Source organism: Trachinotus anak, unplaced genomic scaffold (assembly GCF_046630095.1).
Source record: "Trachinotus anak isolate AG129_WGS33_773 ecotype Australia unplaced genomic scaffold, CSIRO_AGI_Tana_v1 ptg000032l, whole genome shotgun sequence".
In the NCBI taxonomy this organism is placed as follows: Eukaryota; Metazoa; Chordata; class Actinopteri; order Carangiformes; family Carangidae; genus Trachinotus; species Trachinotus anak.
In genome coordinates this window covers 4,105,264-4,123,485 of record NW_027273883.1, presented here as the reverse complement: position 1 = coordinate 4,123,485, position 18,222 = coordinate 4,105,264, and the positions used below count along the sequence as shown (strand labels likewise).

Below are 18,222 nucleotides of genomic sequence, written 5' to 3'. Positions count from 1 at the left end.
CTGCTCTGTCAGATATTAGAAAATAGGCAGCAGAATCTAAATCTGATGAAAATTTATCAGTTATTAGAGGAGGATCTCTCCCATTAACAAAGGTCACACAAGCACTGTAGCTATTCCTGTAAAGGTCATGTCTGTAAAAGCCAGATCCTAACCCAGCTTAATGAACACAGCTGTATTAAATGTTCCACCTCTAAAGGGGCTTTAGAGAAGTTTTTGTACTGAGTTTCAGGCTTTGTTGGTTTGTTTTAAATGGAGCTTAATTTTATATCCTGACTTTTAATGATCATGAAAAATCTACAGTCTGCGTAGGTAGTCATCCTGCCAGCAATGAGATTCATTTAAATGGAGCCCCAGATTAAACATGGACAGAAAATAGAGCACACAATGAATTACACACACTCGCCAGGCTCAACTCAATTTCCGGGGGATAAATTATAGCCGAGCTACTCGTGATGTAATCTTAATTAACACGTGCAAATACCACAAATAAATATGCAGAAGGTCATTCATCAATAATTATCCCTTGTGCTGGCAGGGGAGGTTGAAAAGAAAGGGATGTAAGTACATGAGGTGCAGAGAGGCTTAAACTGGGTGGACAACTCCCTAAAAACACTGGTGCAAGAAAAACCTTCAACTCACTGCAGCATTACCTCCAGCATAGAAATATCTGCTTCATCAGACACAGTTTGAAGGTTAACCTGTTACACAGAAGTTCACTCAGAGTTTTACTTCTTCATTTATCCTAAATTTAACTGATTATCAGTATTTAATCACTGATAACAGAAACCAGGCCTGAGTGGTGAGTCGGTGTTATTGTAGCAGTTTTTGTGTATTTGTTTCACAAAATTTCATTTTTGAAATTAATGACAAGATGAGCTTCCATCTTTTGAAATGTTCACTTTTATTGTATATTGTTTTTATTGTATATGATAGAATTTCAACAGCCTAAGGTAATGTTTTCACTAGCGGGTATTCTTTTTTTTTTTTCCGAAGCACATTGTATTTACAAACTAACGTGAACTAATGGCACTTTGGTTTTAAATGTGACATAATTAACATTAAATAAGAATGTGATTACACTTTATGTCTGATTTTTTTTTAATACATCTGCGACATATGTGAAATATTAGAAAAATAATGCTACTAATAATGTTCACCAACTCAAATTTAAAACATTTTTAATATCACATAGAATTCGCTTTTACATCTGTTTCATCATCATACCAGCCGAAGTATGATGGAAAATAAGAAGGGATGAGATTTATCTTTGTTTTGTATTTTTCCAGCAGGATACAACAGTGATTCCTAATGATATAATTAAAGTAAAATGACCTGGACCTGCAGCAGAACATGGATGTGTGAATTTAAGTTTAAGTAAAAATCAACACCCATTACAGAACAATGAGCTTCCAAGCTACTGTTGCTAGCAGTAGTGACAGTGTTTGACTGAAACTCCACAGAAAATTGATTTATCTTAATTGCCAATCCCACTTGTACTTTATAGGCGTGTAACACCTCCTAACAGCATGGAACCAGATACAAAAGCATTTTCTAACTGACATTACTAACTACAGCAGGCCAACTCAATATTTCTGAGGTTTGTAAAGTAAAAACTTAAAATTTCAGACTTTTCCTGATCTGCAGATGCTCTGTGTGAGCAGACTCATAAAAACAACTCATGAATTGACATTTCTGAAATCTGTGAAAGAATTTTAACTAATCATAGCAACCACTCCTGCCACTTCCATAATAACTGAAAATGAGGTGAAACAACACAAAATACCTCCCATCTCAACAAGGAATCGGTTAACATCAACACAATGTCAGGCTGAATTGGTGACGTAGAACAACAAATCAATTCAGTCTGATTTTCTGAGTTGATTCCTGCAGGTTATACAGGCAAAACTTCACTCACTTTGTCAGTACAGGATTCAGTGAGTATTACTATTCACCTAAAGGGATCACGGAAAGAGACTCTGCATGCCCCATAAGCTCTCAGTCATTATGTTTGGTTTTCAAGCCACCGTGTTCTGCACTTATCATGACAACTGCAGCTGGAAACTGGTCTGTTGCACAGCTCCAACAGGAACTGTCAAATAACCAGAATTATGATAAAAATTCTTACAACAGCTACTGTAAATATCCATTAAACTGTTAATGAGGAAAAACTCCCCAAGGCCACTGACCCTGAGCTCTGACCTCCTCTGATCATCTCAGTGTGTTGCGGGAATATGAGAAGTAACATTTCAAAATACAGCGTGCAATGTGGCAACTGGACGCTACTCAAACAGGAAAGTAAACAGTGTGTTACATGTCAGAGTAGTCAGTAGTGTACTGAAACTCTCACCTTCAGTATGGTGATGTTCCATGTGAAGCTCTCCACCGCTTTGTGCAACTTCCTGCCCTTTAACCCCTCCTTCATGGCCAAGTCGTGGAGGTTCTCGTGAAATTCCATCGCTGAGAGAGAAAGAGACACGAGAGCAAGTGCCGAGTCAGTCTTTACGGCTGGAATTCATGGTGGTTTGTGAAACAGAAGAGCAGCTGTGAGGTGACTGGGTGCTGGGCCTGTTGTTACTGTGAGGAAACACATTAGAGCAAAGCAAACGCTGGCACGCACAGCCAACATTTCACAGTCTCCTGCTGTGGCAGAGGCGTTGAATATGTGGAAGTACACAGACTTGCCAGCTGTGGAGGAGGATTCCTCTCTCCTTACTGTACATCTGCAGTGTGATGATGGCTCACAGTAGCTGTTGTTGCAGGTGCACTGCAGGTCAGGTCTGAAAAGCAGACATCAGGTGCAAATTTCTGAACAGATTTAAGCTGAGAAATAAATTTAAGAAGTGAAACTGTAGCAGCTTCTGCCATTAAAATGATGAAATCAGATTTGATTGAAAAAACTCTTTGATATGAGAGGAAATGTGACACAATTAAGCAAGAGTCAGTTATTTGAAGAATGGGAGCTACGTCCTGTTTATGTTTAATATCCTACAGACCTGCAACAACAATTCAATTAATTGGCAACTGTTTTGATAAACAATTTATCATTTAAATCATTTTTCAAGAAGAAATTCTAAATATTTACTGGTTGAAGCTGCTCAAATGTAATAATTTGTTGCTTTTCATTGTAATAAATTATTCTAAACTGAAGATTTTGGCCTGTTTGCTGAATAAAACAAGTAATCTGTATATATCATTTGGACTTAAGTGAAGGTGCCTTATTTGTTTTTGCAATCCAAACAGCGTTACATTAATTTTCATTGTGTTGTCTGTCCCTGTCAACCGGCAACGGTCTGTTGAGCATGTTTGCCCTCCCTCTGCAACGCCTTGCTTCACATCGTAAATGTGAAATCTATATCCTGGAGTGAAACGTTAGTAGGTGGGAGGGAAAGCAAAGTGGCGCGTGCCAACGAGGTGCTGATGAGATGTCAAGGGTAGGGAGAGTAGGGAAAACCTGGTGAACTTTAAAAAAAAAAAAAAAAAAGAGACAGAATGCAAAAAGGCAAGATAAGTGAGTGAACAAAAAGCGAGGTTGAAGGAAGCAGTGAGGCAGGATGAGAGGGAGAAGAAGGAGCCTCGGAAACAGAGAGAGAGGCAGACAGACGAGTGACGTTCTTTCACTGTGGATTAGCATCAAGGCATGGAACAGAGGAAGGATTTGTCTCCTGAGGAGGTTTCCCACCTCCCCCCTTTGCATGACTGAGCCTGACTAAGGGCATGTTTAATGTTCAGTGTGCTTTATAGTGCAGCACTGACACTGCAGCAACAGGCAACCGTCCCCTGTAAATAAACCAAAGAGAAATACAGCAGAGTTCCTGCTATGCACAAAGCCTGTAACTGCATAATGCACTTCTGCACTGGGAACCACTGAGAACACACACTTTTCCGCTTGAGGCTGTGATATCAGAGTCGGTACTGGCCCCTGTTGGTGCTGTTGCCATGGAAACATGGTGTGCACGCGAGAGAGAGACCCCCTTCGTGTGAAATCACCATAATAGGTGTGGGGTTGGGCTGGTGTAGAGCCGCTCAGCTGTGGATGCAAGTCTGGTGAGAGACCTCGGGCGAGAATATAACCTCAACCACGCGACAGAATTCACTGATAATCTGACACGTTCATCATCTTTGAACCAGACTTCACACCATTGATCCTAAAAACACACACACTTTTATTTCTTATACTTCCTGTGTTTGAACCGACATGTAAAATTATTTCTCTTCAATTTCAGGTCACCATTCTGTGACTACAGAGCGGCTGCTGCTGCTGTGCACATGAACCATGACTGTGCTAAAGGAGCAGAGCTTCCTCCATCTCTGACACACACATACACACACACAAACACCCTGTTAACTCACACTGGAGGTTGCCTAGCAACATCTTATGGAGTCTGGCAGGCAAGAAACAGGGAAGCTCATCCTTAGCAAGGCGTTTCAGACTCTGATCTCTGTGAGGTGATGCTGCAAGACGGAAACTGTGCAGTTGAGGCTCTCACATCTCACAGCATGAGACAACTACAGTATGGAGCGGCAGATCAGAGGAGCATGACCTGAATTATTCAGTGGATTGATAATTGATCATTCCTACAACAAGAGATGATCGTATCTATTCACAGCACCGAATGCCAGCACTTCATCAGACAGAATACTGAGGAAATGCTGCAAACCATGACTGATGAATAACGACAACTGGGGCTGCAGTTATTTATTAATCTGCTGGTTATTTTCTCAAACACGTCAAGAAGGTGACATCATCAGTTTGCTTCTGTGCAACTCGCAGTCTAAAACCCAAAGATATTCAATTAACTATTATATATGACTCTGAAAAGCATCAGAGCTGGAAAGAGGTGAAGTGAAAGTTTTTGTATTTTTCTTGACAAATGAAATTAAGTGTTTCACTGAACAGGATAAAAAAGTAGAAAGAAAGTTGAGCAGAAAATGAGAACAAAGATCAAATGTTATTTTTTTTAAATTGGTATCAAACATTGGAAATGGACGGTTCTCAAATCCGAGAGAATTTTTTGGAGTCATGCTACTTGACTAACATAATTGAATATTTTGGGGTTTGAAATGTTGCTTGGACTAAACATTACCATGTTACCTTTTGCTTTAGGATATTGTCATGGGTCTATAAAACATCGTAAATGTAAAATAACAAATTAATCATGAAAATAATCAGCAGATTAATTGATGATGTTACTTGCAGCTGTAGAAATATATGATAAAGTATAGTATGACACTGCCCCACATACTTAATGAACAAAGCCAAAGAACAAAGATCTTGTTGGACTGTTTGGTGTCAGGGAGTCCACATTAAAAGGTATTCTAACACGTGTAACACAAACAGTGGCTCTTTGTATTCTGCACAGTCTCACTGTAGCTCCACTCTGCGCAGCAGAGCACCATCATTTTGCACTCGGCATATAAGAATATCTTGTGTATTGATGTTGTTAGTCTACAACAGGTTCAGCTAGGTAGCTGCGCTGAATGCTAACTGGAACCTGAGTGAGTGTCGGCTGAGGGACGTGACACGTCTGAGCTGCACCTGACTGAGCTCACTGACGCTGCCTTTGTGAGGGTTTTTTTCCTGAGCTGATGTGATGGATTATTCACAACTTTAATAGCTGTTGCTGCTGGAGCGTTGTGCCTGCTGGAGAGAGGGACTTGGGTTTGTACTGACCCAGTTTCTACACAACACACAAGTGCGGGAAACCACATTGCATGCACACATTCAAATAAAAACATGTACACCACTGCACACACGCACACACACACGCAGACAAACTCACACACTGCTGGGATAAAAATATGTTAGTTCAGGATGGAAAATAAATCAATGTACAAGTTCTTCAGTTTGCCATCTGCTGTGTCCTACTTTGTGATTGTTGGCTGTTGAATTTTTTCCGGCTGATTTTAGATAATCATATATAATAGAACTTTGAGACTAAAAGCTCCTGTGGCAGCTTTAAAAAAAAAGAAAAGAAAGAAAAAAGGTTTGGTCTGTGTAAAGGTTTTCAATGCTGTGTTGACCATTGTTTTATATAAAGGAATGAATCACTCTGACAAAGCCTTTATCAATAACTCACTGTGGAGCACAAAGCACAGTTACATCAGATCCTATTGTGTTTCTAAATGCACTACTCATGAAATCATGATTGTCAGTTTGTGAAGATGACCAAGAAGAGAAAGATCTAGTGACGTCATTTCCTTCAGGCTGAAATACTTCATTATTTTAAAAGGGTGATTTATGAGCAACAGGTACAACAACAGTCAACAACTCTGCTCTATAAATCAAACACTGTCTAATATTAATGTGTTTGCAAACTGGAGTACTGTAAATAATATCATACTGTACATCTGTAAACCGGTGGCCTTGAAAATAGAATAAGAAAGATGCTGACGACAGCTGCACAGATGAAATGGGCTCATTATGGCTGAGGAATGCAGACACAACCCACTCGTACAGTAGCCATTTTAAAAGTTCAAGCACATCTTTATCCCACTGACTGGTAATTGTTAAGGGCTGGAAGGTGGTCAAGCAAAGAGAAAAAAAAAACAGCAGCAAGCCTGTCATTAAAAGACACAGTCCTACTCCTCTCTGATGTGCCAAGACAATAGACAATGAATATTTTATAAGTCATCCATCTGGAAACCAATAAAGCTGAGCCGTGGTAATGATGGTCCATCTTTGCTCCCTTCCACTCTCACTTAGCGGCTCCAGCAGCCTTACTCAGTGATGAATGAGCTTTCAATCCTACTGTGATGGGATTCATTGCCACAAAGTGCATTATGAAGCATATTAATGTGAAAAATTGAGTTTCTTCTCATTTACAGCTTGGTCGCAGCGTTGTTGCAGAATAAAAACTGACTCTTACAACAGAAGCACTAGTAACGCTGAACACCGAGAATTGTGCGTCCAGTATTTTCCGTCCATCCGTCTGTGTGTGTATTCTAAAATCCAGCCTTTACTGATGAGCTGCCACTCAAACTGTGCTTCCCAGACGAGCTGAATGGTTTAATTTTACCTCTGGCCACATTAGAGTCAACATGGTACAACAGTTTGAGAGACCCAGGGCTGGATAAACACATCAAATAGACATATGAAGGTCTAACTGGTATGGCGGTCTGCTGCAGAGGAACTATGGATGACTGCCATCTGCTAGCTTTGATGTTGCCTTTCCCCAGTTCACTCGTATCTTTGAACCTTAACCCAAACCTTCTAATTAGAATACAGCACAGAGGCTGTTACTGGTGTGAATTAAACACCTCTGTCTGAAGCACAGCTTTTCAAAGCTGGATCACAAACTAGAACATGAATCAAATGGTAATCCCACTCACCCCACTCAATAAGCAAAGTATAATCAGTTCTAGTGAATTTCATATTGATGAATCTGTGTTTTGTGGCTTCAGAGGGATGGTGAACGTTCAGGGGCTGGATGATAGTGTCAGGAAACAAAGGCTTCAATAGTCTTTTCTCTATAACCATCAGACCATCTCTTACCTGCTTTCTGGGTTTGTAGGATTCTCTCATACACCCCCTCAGAGTTCTCCAGGAGAGTCTTGCTGGTCTGGATCACCTGAAAGGAGACAAACATACTGTTCACATTTGCATTCGTTTTCCACATCAGCAGAACTGGCACTCCACAATAAGGCAGAGAGCAGTCTCCGTCTGGTGGCCGGTGTTTCTGTCCAGGGAGGGCTCTGAAGAACAAGCTGCTATTAAAGGCACGGCAGTGGGCGAGGTCACTTCACTGCATTTTTGAAAACCAAAATGAGAGGGAAGGAGACACAAGGAATTAGGGTGCTTATTAAAAGATACTTTTCATTTAAAATAGGAATAGGGACTTATCGTCAAGAGAAAAATATAGTTGTCAATCCTGATGCTTGGTTTTGAAAAGCATCTCTTTGAGAGAAAAGGCAGATAATCAAGGTCATTTGATTATGATGGGAGTAGAACGCAAACATGTGAGTCATTTTGAACCATGTTATCTGTGAAATTGCAGCTGTGAAAGATGCTAAGTTTAGCTCCTCTGGTGTTATGCTCAGCCTTAATTGAGTGCACAAACTCTGCTGACCTGCAAACTGTTAAAACTCTCATGGCGGCCATTGAGGCAGACTTACTCAAAGGCTTTGGGTACCCATTTACAAATTGAATGCAGAGACTGCATCCTCCCGACACCACCCCCTAAACAAACAAAAAAATAAAAAGCTTTGGTTTCCTTACAGAAGGACGACAGCAGAGCGGTGTTTCAGGAGGTTAATGATGCGTGTGTATCCTGTCACAGACAGAGGTAAATAAGCAGTGATTGAACAGACCATCTGGATCTTTCTCTCTGATTGTCTTAGTTATAGCTTAATTGTCTCATCTAAAGGAGATGATATATACACAAAAGTTGCTCTGCTTTTGATTTCAATTAGTGCCCGTTGGGCACTGGGGCCTTTGTGTACACATCACTGTTGTAATTGTCTTGTACCTTCACTTGTACTCTCCTTAAGTGCACCGCAAGGTCGTGTCACATGGCCAGACCACCCTGCTCTGCTGCCAAGATGGAAAGGAAGGAAAGTTAAACACTGTTCAGTCAAGCTCAGTGTAAGGAAGCTACCCTGCGAAAAAGAGCAGGGACCAACATCGTGCCCCTGACATCGATCTCTGAGGCATGCCAGCTCTGTGGCCGGCCACCATGAAAAGTATAAGAGCAAGTAGGGAGCAGAGTGCAGGGAGGTGTCGGGGGCATGTGTGAAAAATGGAAACTTGAAGAAAGATGAAGAAACATCCTCATATTACTCCCCTTCTGTCCGCAAATCCCACGAAAAGACCAAAACCAACAATGAATTGATCCTATTAACAAGAATGACCTGTGCATCCAAGGTTTGAAACATTTCTTTTTGCTCAGGCTTATGATTGTTTTTTAAACCTACTTCTTTTTACTTACTCTGTGTGTGTGTGTGTGTGTGTGTGTGTGTGTTGATGTGGTTTTCATTTGTTAGTTTCATTTATTATTATTACGGAGTTGTAATATTGAGTAATCAGTTTTTGTGCTGGTGTTAAGCACCTTGAATTTACATTTTGTATGAAAGGTGCCAGAAGTGTCATTGACCTCAACCCCACATACATGTGTATTAATTCTGTTCAAGTACCATTTGATTTAAGCAGCAGAGCACATGTATCTGAGCCTTTTTGTAAAAATCTAACTGTTTTTAGTGACCTGTTTTTGAAGATTAATGTCATCAGTAAGAACCAGTAGGTTTGGGGCTGGGTGCCACAGACAGGTGCAGGAACTCAGAAGGTATTTTAAGTCTGATTAACACATTAGTGGTTTTGGTATTTCCATTAAATTTGTTGAAAACAAGGAAAATGTAGAATATCATTAGACTCATCCTCGTCTTGTGATCAACATATGACATATGACAAATGAAACTCGTGACTATTCTGCGTTCCACTGAGTAGTCATGAGTTTCGTTTTGTACCATTAAATGTTCTTGTATCAAGTTTATATGATTATCTCCATTTGCATGACAGTGCCACAGTTTCGCTCATTAGCTCTCTTAGGAGAATTAGACGGGAAATGAAAAAGTGGAGGGATTTTCTTAAGACAATATAAACATCCTGCCTTTTCCTGAAGCCTCATTACATAGAGTCCATCCCCTGATATTGTGCACTTTCTGGGGGGGACAGTCTCACAACCCCCTGTAGTGAATCACCATGTTGTGCTACAAGCAGTCATGACTAAGTGATTGTGGCTGTTTGTGTCCCTCCGCAGCTGCAGTGGCGGCACTTAGCGCTGTCGCACACGCTGTGATTACTTCCCTGATGGGTGAAGAAATTACCGCCCTGGTGGCAGATGCAGCATCTCAAATGTATTTAAAGGCACATTTTAAGGTAAGTGGGTGGACTGTGCCCCATTTGCACACTAACGACTGCCTGCTGGAAGTGGCATGTTTAGTTCAGTTCTATTATTATTATTACCCACATTTAACAAAGACACATGGTCATTTATTTTTAAGGTGATTTTAGTTTAGTGATATCATTCAGTAAGAAATAATTTTAAAACATAATAGACCTGAACTTTGAATTCAGATCTATTGAAAATGTGCAGATGAACAGCAGTGCATAGAACTGATAAAGAGTACATCTGTAATACAACAAGAAAAATAATACTGGGTTATTGCCAAGTAAAGAAAGGACCAGCACATGGCTTCTGAAGAACGCTTGGATCAGCATTTCAGAGAGTTTGTATTTTTGTATTCTCTCCATCAACCAACTCTGCTCTAAGTTCATCTGCTGTGCACAATAACAGAAATCCGACCACATTATCTAAGACCATCAGCTGGCATCGTGCTGAGTCTCTCCACCTTTTTTTTCCAGCACATAAATGGGCAGGGATTGAGACCCAGATTCTATTTTTGCCAATTAGGAAGCGCAAAGCCTGGTTAGTCCCAGTGGTGGATTTTGACACAGTGCCTGAATTTTTGATTGTACTGTTCCATACATTATTTACAACTCTTTAAGTTTGCCTCTCCTCGTTTCGTTTATGCCTCTGTACTTGTCAGCTCCCCTTCAGCACCACACCTTCCTGCTCCCCGTCTCCTCTGGCACTCTGCAGATGATCAGAGCCTGCGGCTTCACACCACTTAAGCCCTGGCTCTTAATTTATTCGACTTGGGTCCCCAAACACCTGTCATTTTCTCCTTTCTTCCCCTCCAACAAAATTTTTCTGGCGCTCCTTCCATCAGGGCCAATTACCTAGCCTTCCACTCTTGAGTCTGAATAGAGCAGAGGGGTCACCTTAATCTCTCAGGGTCTGAATCTTTTCAGCATCTTTTCGTCTTTCAGATGTTCCTCTTTCAGTCTCAAGGGATGAAGTGTGCCATAAAAATAACACAGTTAGGTGAAGAAAGCACTTCATAGTGTTGCCGTTTCCCTTTCCATACCGTCTCTCCATGTACTGTTTGCATAACAAGTTCAATAAAATGTGAAATTTATATCAACTGTTGGCATTTGCCACTCAAATTATCAGAGCATATTAATATATATCAAACAACATATTTAATATGATGCTACCAACACCATATGTGCCCTCACTTATATTTACCTTACAGTATGTTCTCCCTCTGTGCATACTCTAAATAAGAGACACAAACAGCTGGGCTCAGACAATGATGCTAATCTGAGAATATCTTCCTGTGTTTAATAAACATTCTGGGAACATAATGTTACAAACAAGAGGATGGAAATACCTGATAAAACAAACCATAATTACTGGATGCAGAATTATTTAAAGTTGTTCACTTGTGGCTCTGTCTGCCGGTGGATTTTTGCAGTGATGTAGTGATGGAAAGTTGATTTGCTTGTAAGTGCTGAGAATCGGTGTAAGAGAGCAGGATGTGTTAAGGATGATAGCATTGTCTGGGAATAGCCTCAATGGCACGTTGCATAACTTGTGAGCATTGATTTTATTACTTAACAGAGCTCTGGCCCCATTACCTAACCATCTGTGTCTGTCCCCATTAAGACCAGTAAAGCCAAGGTATTGATTTGATTGGAGTGAAAGCTAGTTTGCTTGGTTTGGTCGTCTGTGTCCCTTTGATGGGTGGAAGCACAGGCAGATAAACAGATGGATAGCACCACTGCCAAATCCCCGGTAAACCACAGTTCATATGTTGAGAACAGGTTTTTCCTATGTGTACTGCTTCCTACACCAGAACCATGAGGACGGACAGAAAAACAAACAGCCATAGCTGAATATAAAAATCCCCTTTTAGATTTTACCCACACAGGTCACAGGTTATTTGTCTCTCTCCTCCATCTGCTTCTTTCACTTTTGTTTCAAGAATTATTACCATGCAAATAAAGTGAATAACTCTTCCCGACTACGACTCACCATTTCATAGGTGGTGACGACTTTCTTGAGGACCTCTGGTAGCAGGCCTTGGGGCTCCAAGTTGGGGTACTGGTCACTGAGGTTGAACACCAGAAGGGGGTTGTTGTCGGGTCCAGTCAGTCGAGGGGAAAGGGCCAAGATGCACTGCTTCAGGTTAGCCACCGCTGAAAGGCCGCACAGCTCTTTAAAGGACACTATGGCATTCTGCAGAGAGAGCAGGGACATTACAGCTGGGCTTGCATGCAGTCATGCTAGTTTATACTGACAAGCCAAGCAAAACAAACATCTAATGGCATAAGCATCCATAAAGTCCAAAGAGAAGGAACCTCATATTCCATGTTGCTCAAGTCTGGCATTGATCTACATAAAACATGTAACCACAACCGCAAAGAGTCACACCCTGTCAGGGGAAGTGGCTGGAAGCTTGCTCATTACCTGTTAGAAGTTTCATTTTGGCATTTGTTAGCCACACTTAATCCTTCTGGACTGACATCAGTATCACATGGAAATGGAACACACCCACCCACCATCACACACACACACAAATCCTAACCTTCCTGTGAAAGGCCAAATTTAAACCCTACATCAACAACCGGAGGGACAAACTGTGACAGGACAGCCAAGATGTGTTACAGTCTCAAGGCCAGTGGCTTGTTATCACACAATGCCGGCAATGTAAACAGGGCTACCAAAATAAATCCTAATACAATGCCTGAGGAGAAAAAACATGAGACCAACCACAGAGTGTTGTGATACTCCTGAACAGCATTTCTCTGTTACAGAGACTTCAAATGAGGATTTCAGATCACAAATGTGTGATAAGTGTGAATACAGTTTTCAAAATGGTGAACAAACTTGTAATCAGTTTCACTCTGAATCACTGTAAAAAAAATACCTGCCACTTATTATTACTGTTAAAATTTCAATTATGGATTATCACTATAAACTTGCTTTATAACTGTGATAACCCATGTTAGGTACTGTACGGCATTAGCCAGCAACAGTCTCCCAGACAATGTGCAGCAAGCAACATGGGTTTGTTTTGTGTCAGTCAAAACCTGATGGAAGGCAGTCACAGTCCCCCCCCCCCCCCCCCCCCCCCAAGAGATTTTTCAATCTTCTAATACCATTTTTACGCCAAAATTAGTCAGTATAAACAGGTTTTTAAAAAATAAAGGCGCCTTTTACATCACACAAGTTTGTCTTTCTGTTCGGAGAGGACACACACAGACAACTGTGAAGAGAAATGTCATCACATGCCTACAAAGGACACACAGACTCAGGGGAGAAGGAGTGAGCTGCTACCTGCCGTGCAAACTGGATAAAATGGATCCATGGCGTCTCATCCTTGGGTTGTTGCTCCTGTCAATGTCAAAGCCTCTGTGAGAAGCTTCGGTCAGTGTGGTGTTTGTTTGTTGTTTTTTTTTTTTTTTTTTTTTTTTTTTTACTTATTTCAGGGATGCAGCTCACTCTTTCATCCCCGAGGACAGAATAGCTCCAGTGTTTCTGGTTTTACAGCACCATGCTGGGCAGGCGACAGGTCTACAGTGTCAGTGCACACTGATAGACGTTACAGCACGGTAAATAATGATAATAATACATTTGGTATTTCTTTGTTTACATAAAGCTCTGCTACTGATCCCTTGTCCTCATCTGTGACACAGATGTGTTAGTAATTTTATTATTTTAATGTTTGAAGACAAACATTCACTTGGGGAAATTATTTCAGTTTCGGTGTTATTACTTTTGGAATATTTTCAACTCATTTTAACAATACTGCACTAATACTGATAACTGATCATTTTGGTCACTATAATCGTGATATTAAATTTTTATACCATTTCATTTGTAATTGGGAGCCATTAAAATTAGTGAGTGTTATGGTGCCTGGTTAAGGCCATGTTCATCATTTGTTGTAGCATGAAGAAAAAAAAAAATCACGATTCAACAACATTATTTGGTATATCTTCATTTCACTGTTATCTTTTCCAATTGACACATTGAGCAGTCTTGACTATCTAGTACATGAATCTACCCTTCGAACGGGACTCTCATCATAATGTTCCTCAACTTGTCTCTCAGCATCTGTGTTGACTACTGCACAACATAAGGAATGGATCAAATCTGGTTCAGTCGAGCTTGGTGGTTTTGGGTTTCTCTCTCCAGAGAGGGCTCGAGTTTTTTTGTAGTCAATCTGGTTATAATCATATCTGTTACATATTTGACTTGGGGGTATATTTTCTTCAGTTTACTCTGAGAAAAACATTCTCATACTGGAAGATGCAAGAAAAAGTTATGCAGTCACTACATATCAGTGATGATGATGTTGGCTCAATGGCGAGGACCCAAGCAAATCAAATAAGCCTTTCACACATTAAACTTAAATGTCTTACCTGCATGTTTTCTCTGAGGTCTGTTGCCTCCCTCAGTGGCAGCAAGGCTGTTTTGAAGACATCATCCACAGCCTTGATCAATAGCACTCTCATGCTGGCATACTCTCTACTCCTCTTGCCCTTTCGTACAGACAGTCCCCTTTTGTGTGGTTTACCGCCTCCTCTTCGATTGGTTATGGCCACGTGAACAAACAACAAGGTGTGTGGCAGAACCTCCCCTGTCAGAGACTGTAGCGGTATATGGCGGAAGCCTGGCTGGAGACACTCAAAGGGGATCGTATACTGGCCAATAAATTCATCCCCAATGTAGTCGTCATCTAGCACCACAAAGCGCACCATTGCAAGCTCTGGGAGATTTATCTGAAACTCAAAGCTCTCATCAAACAGAGGGTTGTCCCCATTCTGGTTGACTGTTTTAGTCCTTTGTTCGGCACAGTCAGCAGGAATGCCGTGTATTTCCACATACACATAGGGGTCCACTACGTCTCCTTTGGCACCTGAGCCTTTGGGTTTGGGGAAGTTTTGTCCACTGATGATCTTGATGTGTAAGAGCTGTGGAGAGACACCAGGCACCGAATCTTTAGTGTTGGCACTAAAATACGAAACCTGCTCCCTCATGATCGCTGGACGCAGTACATAGCCACAGTTCCCATTCTGACGGAACCAGCCGATGTTTAGATCCATCATCAGGCCTGGAGTCTGGTAGTTCATTGCCACAATCTGGCAACCACACTTCCAGAAGTCTTGTGGATTCATGTTGCTGGAGTCAATCCGCATGGGGCTGGGGTAAACCCGTGCCAGGAACTTCTTGTTATAGTTAACAAAGTCACCAGGGAAGTCACTGGCACAGCGGCTGGCAAATACCTCATTGAAAGAACAGAGCTCCCAGTGCTTCTGGCTCTGGAAAGACGATGGGAAGTCTCTGAACTCCACAGACTTGCACAAAGTCACAAGGTCAGAGAGGTCCTTTGAAAGCTGGAATTTCTTGTTTGCGATAGTCTGATGTTCCGCAGACTCAATGCTCATTCTTTGAGACATTTCTGCCCCCTCATCCTCATCCGTCACCTCACCTTCTGAAGCAGTGCAGTTCGTGCTCAGTTTCTTACCCTTTAGCAGGATCTTTCCCTTTAGCTCAGAGGGAGAGGGGAGGTAGCAGTCCTCCGGTTTAGGAGGATCTAGGTGGATCTTGTCTCCAAGGATCTTCTTGAGGTGCTGAAACATGACTCTCTGCTGCTTTAAGGAGCAGTGGTTTTCTAAACACACTATCAGTGGAAACTCAGATGCAACAAAGGCGTACTTGTTGATGACGTCAATGACACTGCGGAAAACGATCTGTGACGTCATTGTGTGGCCAGTGTAAATAACAGGTTCGTTATCAGGCCCATCCCACACATCCAGCTCTACGCTGCGGCAGCCCATCTTAAGAGCACGGATATACCCTGTCACATCTGAGGGACCTCTGAACTGATCTTCTATCAGGTATGTATTGTGGGACGCATTGATGTAATAGTGGGACAAGGGCTGGTTCATGTCTTGGCATACTGTTTTTTGTTCAGGGTCAAATATGTGGCATTCTGGCGACATAAGATAGTTGGTGAAGCCATCGAGAGAAAGCCAGCCCTTGAGCTGGCCCTCTTTAGACGGTTCATATTTCTGAATGACCTCTAAGCTGGTGTCTTCACTTACTTGTGCCATACCCTGCTCCGCCTCCAGAAATATCATTAAGTCCTTGGTATCCAGAAATTCTTTGTTACTGGAGAATTGAACAAAGAGAAAATAAATTTCTGGTCTGGTGCAAAGATCATGAAAGACCTCAATGAACTCCTCTTTTGTCACATCAGAACCTGCTTTGTCCTTAGCTTTGTGAAGCTCCTTGAACTTCAGTTCGATTTTCACATTTTTAAGTCCTGGGTTCAGCTTTTTTACTAGCTGCACAGCAGCACATATCGTTATTTGTTTGCTCTTGTTACTGTCTGCCTCATCGAAAAGTTCTCCTAGCCATGACGAGCGCATGTTATTCTGACTGCTCTCTATCATATTTAATGTATGTTTCCCATAGGAGATCAGGTACCTCAGCCCTGTTACCCATATGTTGGCTACATCTGCAGTGTTTGCCACCAAGTCCAGCGACTCATAGTTCTCCCCAAAGATTACTGAGAAAGCACAGTCCTCTGATATCTGATCATAGGTTCCATTAGTTCTAAATGTATCTGTGTTCTTCCCTGTCCGAACCTCTTTGATGGATTTCACATCAATTTTGGCCTTTTCTGATTCCTTCTTGGAGGGCTCCCATCTCAAGGACTGCATGTCAGCATCGAGCAGAAAGTAGCGGTGGTAAATGCGCGAATTGGATCTCACTTTCTTCAGCTCTGAGCCATCCACCATTGCACTGATGCAGTCGCTTGCACTGCTTATTTTCTTCTCAGTGGGCATGCTGCTGAATGATACAGTCTTCTTTCTTTCTTTACGCTGTCTCGAGCCATCCTGCAGAGAAACAGAAGAACATTTCCCATAAATAAAAGTCTTTCCATAGACACTGAATGATAAATGAATGATTTATCATAAAAACAACTTCTTCTCTTTTATGTTTTCACTGAAAGTAATATAAATGCACATTTGTTTAAGATGGAGGGGTTTTAGTCAACATTGCAAATCAATCAAGTCTATAAATGTAAATGTTTGATGCACATTTACAGTTATTTTCAATCTTTCACAGGTGAAGAGGGAAACATAAGACTAACCTGACTCAAAAAAAAACCAAACACAGTTCTTTGTTATGTACACTCATATAACACTTTGGCTAAGGGACACTGGAATCACTCCAGATTCATACTTGAACAGAGGCCAGCCAATGTGTTGCTTGTCAATAGAGTGAAGAAGGACCCGTGTTTGCTCTAATCTCTGGTCTCTACAGCAGTAAAATTGTTTCACCAAATTTCTACATTAAAGGAATAAAATCTGAATAAAAGCATTTCCCTTTTTGTTTTTAGCAAAAATCCATAGTTTCACAGTATTTTAAGTCAGACAGTATTTTAACAGCAGGATTCAGGTTTAAATATTCTGTCTTAAAGTTATCGGAAAGAAAGACATAATTCCAGTAAACGCCTACACTACAGATCAACACAACTAAACACACTCTTATACATATTTGCATTTCCAGTCCTTCTTTCCTTGTCCCCTTTGTTCCCTTTGAGTATTTGCTGAGCAGAATCACAGCAGTAACTTTGTTGGGTGACCTAAGGTACCTGTCACTGTATATTATGGAGATAAAACAGGGAATCTCCCTCAGGAAGTATCGCCCACACAAATCCAGTCAACTACAGCAGCCACATTTCTGACATTTTCTATGAACCCTGCTCTTTCCACTGCAGCAGGTTCCTTCAGCACGAGGACACCATTTTGTAATTTGGACTATTGAAACTTATTTCACAAATTTACCAACAGCCAAACTGAAACCATTGTTAATCGTCAGCTTAATGGTAGCACTTTATACAAAAGGAATGCGTCACTTGGTCAACATTATGATGTTGCCAAGTTAGGAATTCCTTACAGTAGAAGCCCTTGATCTTTATTTTCCTTTGGAGTTTAATGAAATACTAAAAACCTTCACAACCTCATTTGTAATCACACTCAGATGTTCATACCTCACATACTGAAAAAAACAAAACATTGTTGTGTCCAGGAAGCATGGGCAAAGCCACAAGATGATTGCACTGATTGCATGTATCATTTCCCACAATTCTATATCTACATGTCCGTAAATGCATACAGGAGTTCTCACACATCCATGTCTTTTTCTTTGACAAATTTATATTCATAAATACTGTCTGCAGAGAAAGCTGATTTCTGACTACATCACTTGAGACAGAAGACGGTGATGCTGTTATTTTCAGAGCAGCTTTTAGTCATTTCTGAAGCCGTTCCATAATAATCACTGCTGTCCCCTGTCTGCTTAC

At 41.2% G+C, this 18,222-nt stretch overlaps 1 protein-coding gene across 1 annotated transcript in view; it reads right to left on the bottom strand.

The window, feature by feature from the left end:
* LOC139613175 (inactive phospholipase C-like protein 2) overlaps positions 1-18,222 on the bottom strand; it is a 40,235-nt gene that overhangs the window by 4,822 nt on the left and 17,191 nt on the right. Inside the window, exons 3-6 of the mRNA XM_071469586.1 lie at positions 14,267-16,750; positions 11,874-12,077; positions 7,493-7,568; positions 2,348-2,457 (exon numbers count right to left, since the gene is read on the bottom strand). Of these exons, the coding sequence (XP_071325687.1) occupies positions 2,348-2,457; positions 7,493-7,568; positions 11,874-12,077; positions 14,267-16,750 (2,874 nt within the window). The remainder of the gene's footprint in view (positions 1-2,347; positions 2,458-7,492; positions 7,569-11,873; positions 12,078-14,266; positions 16,751-18,222) is intronic.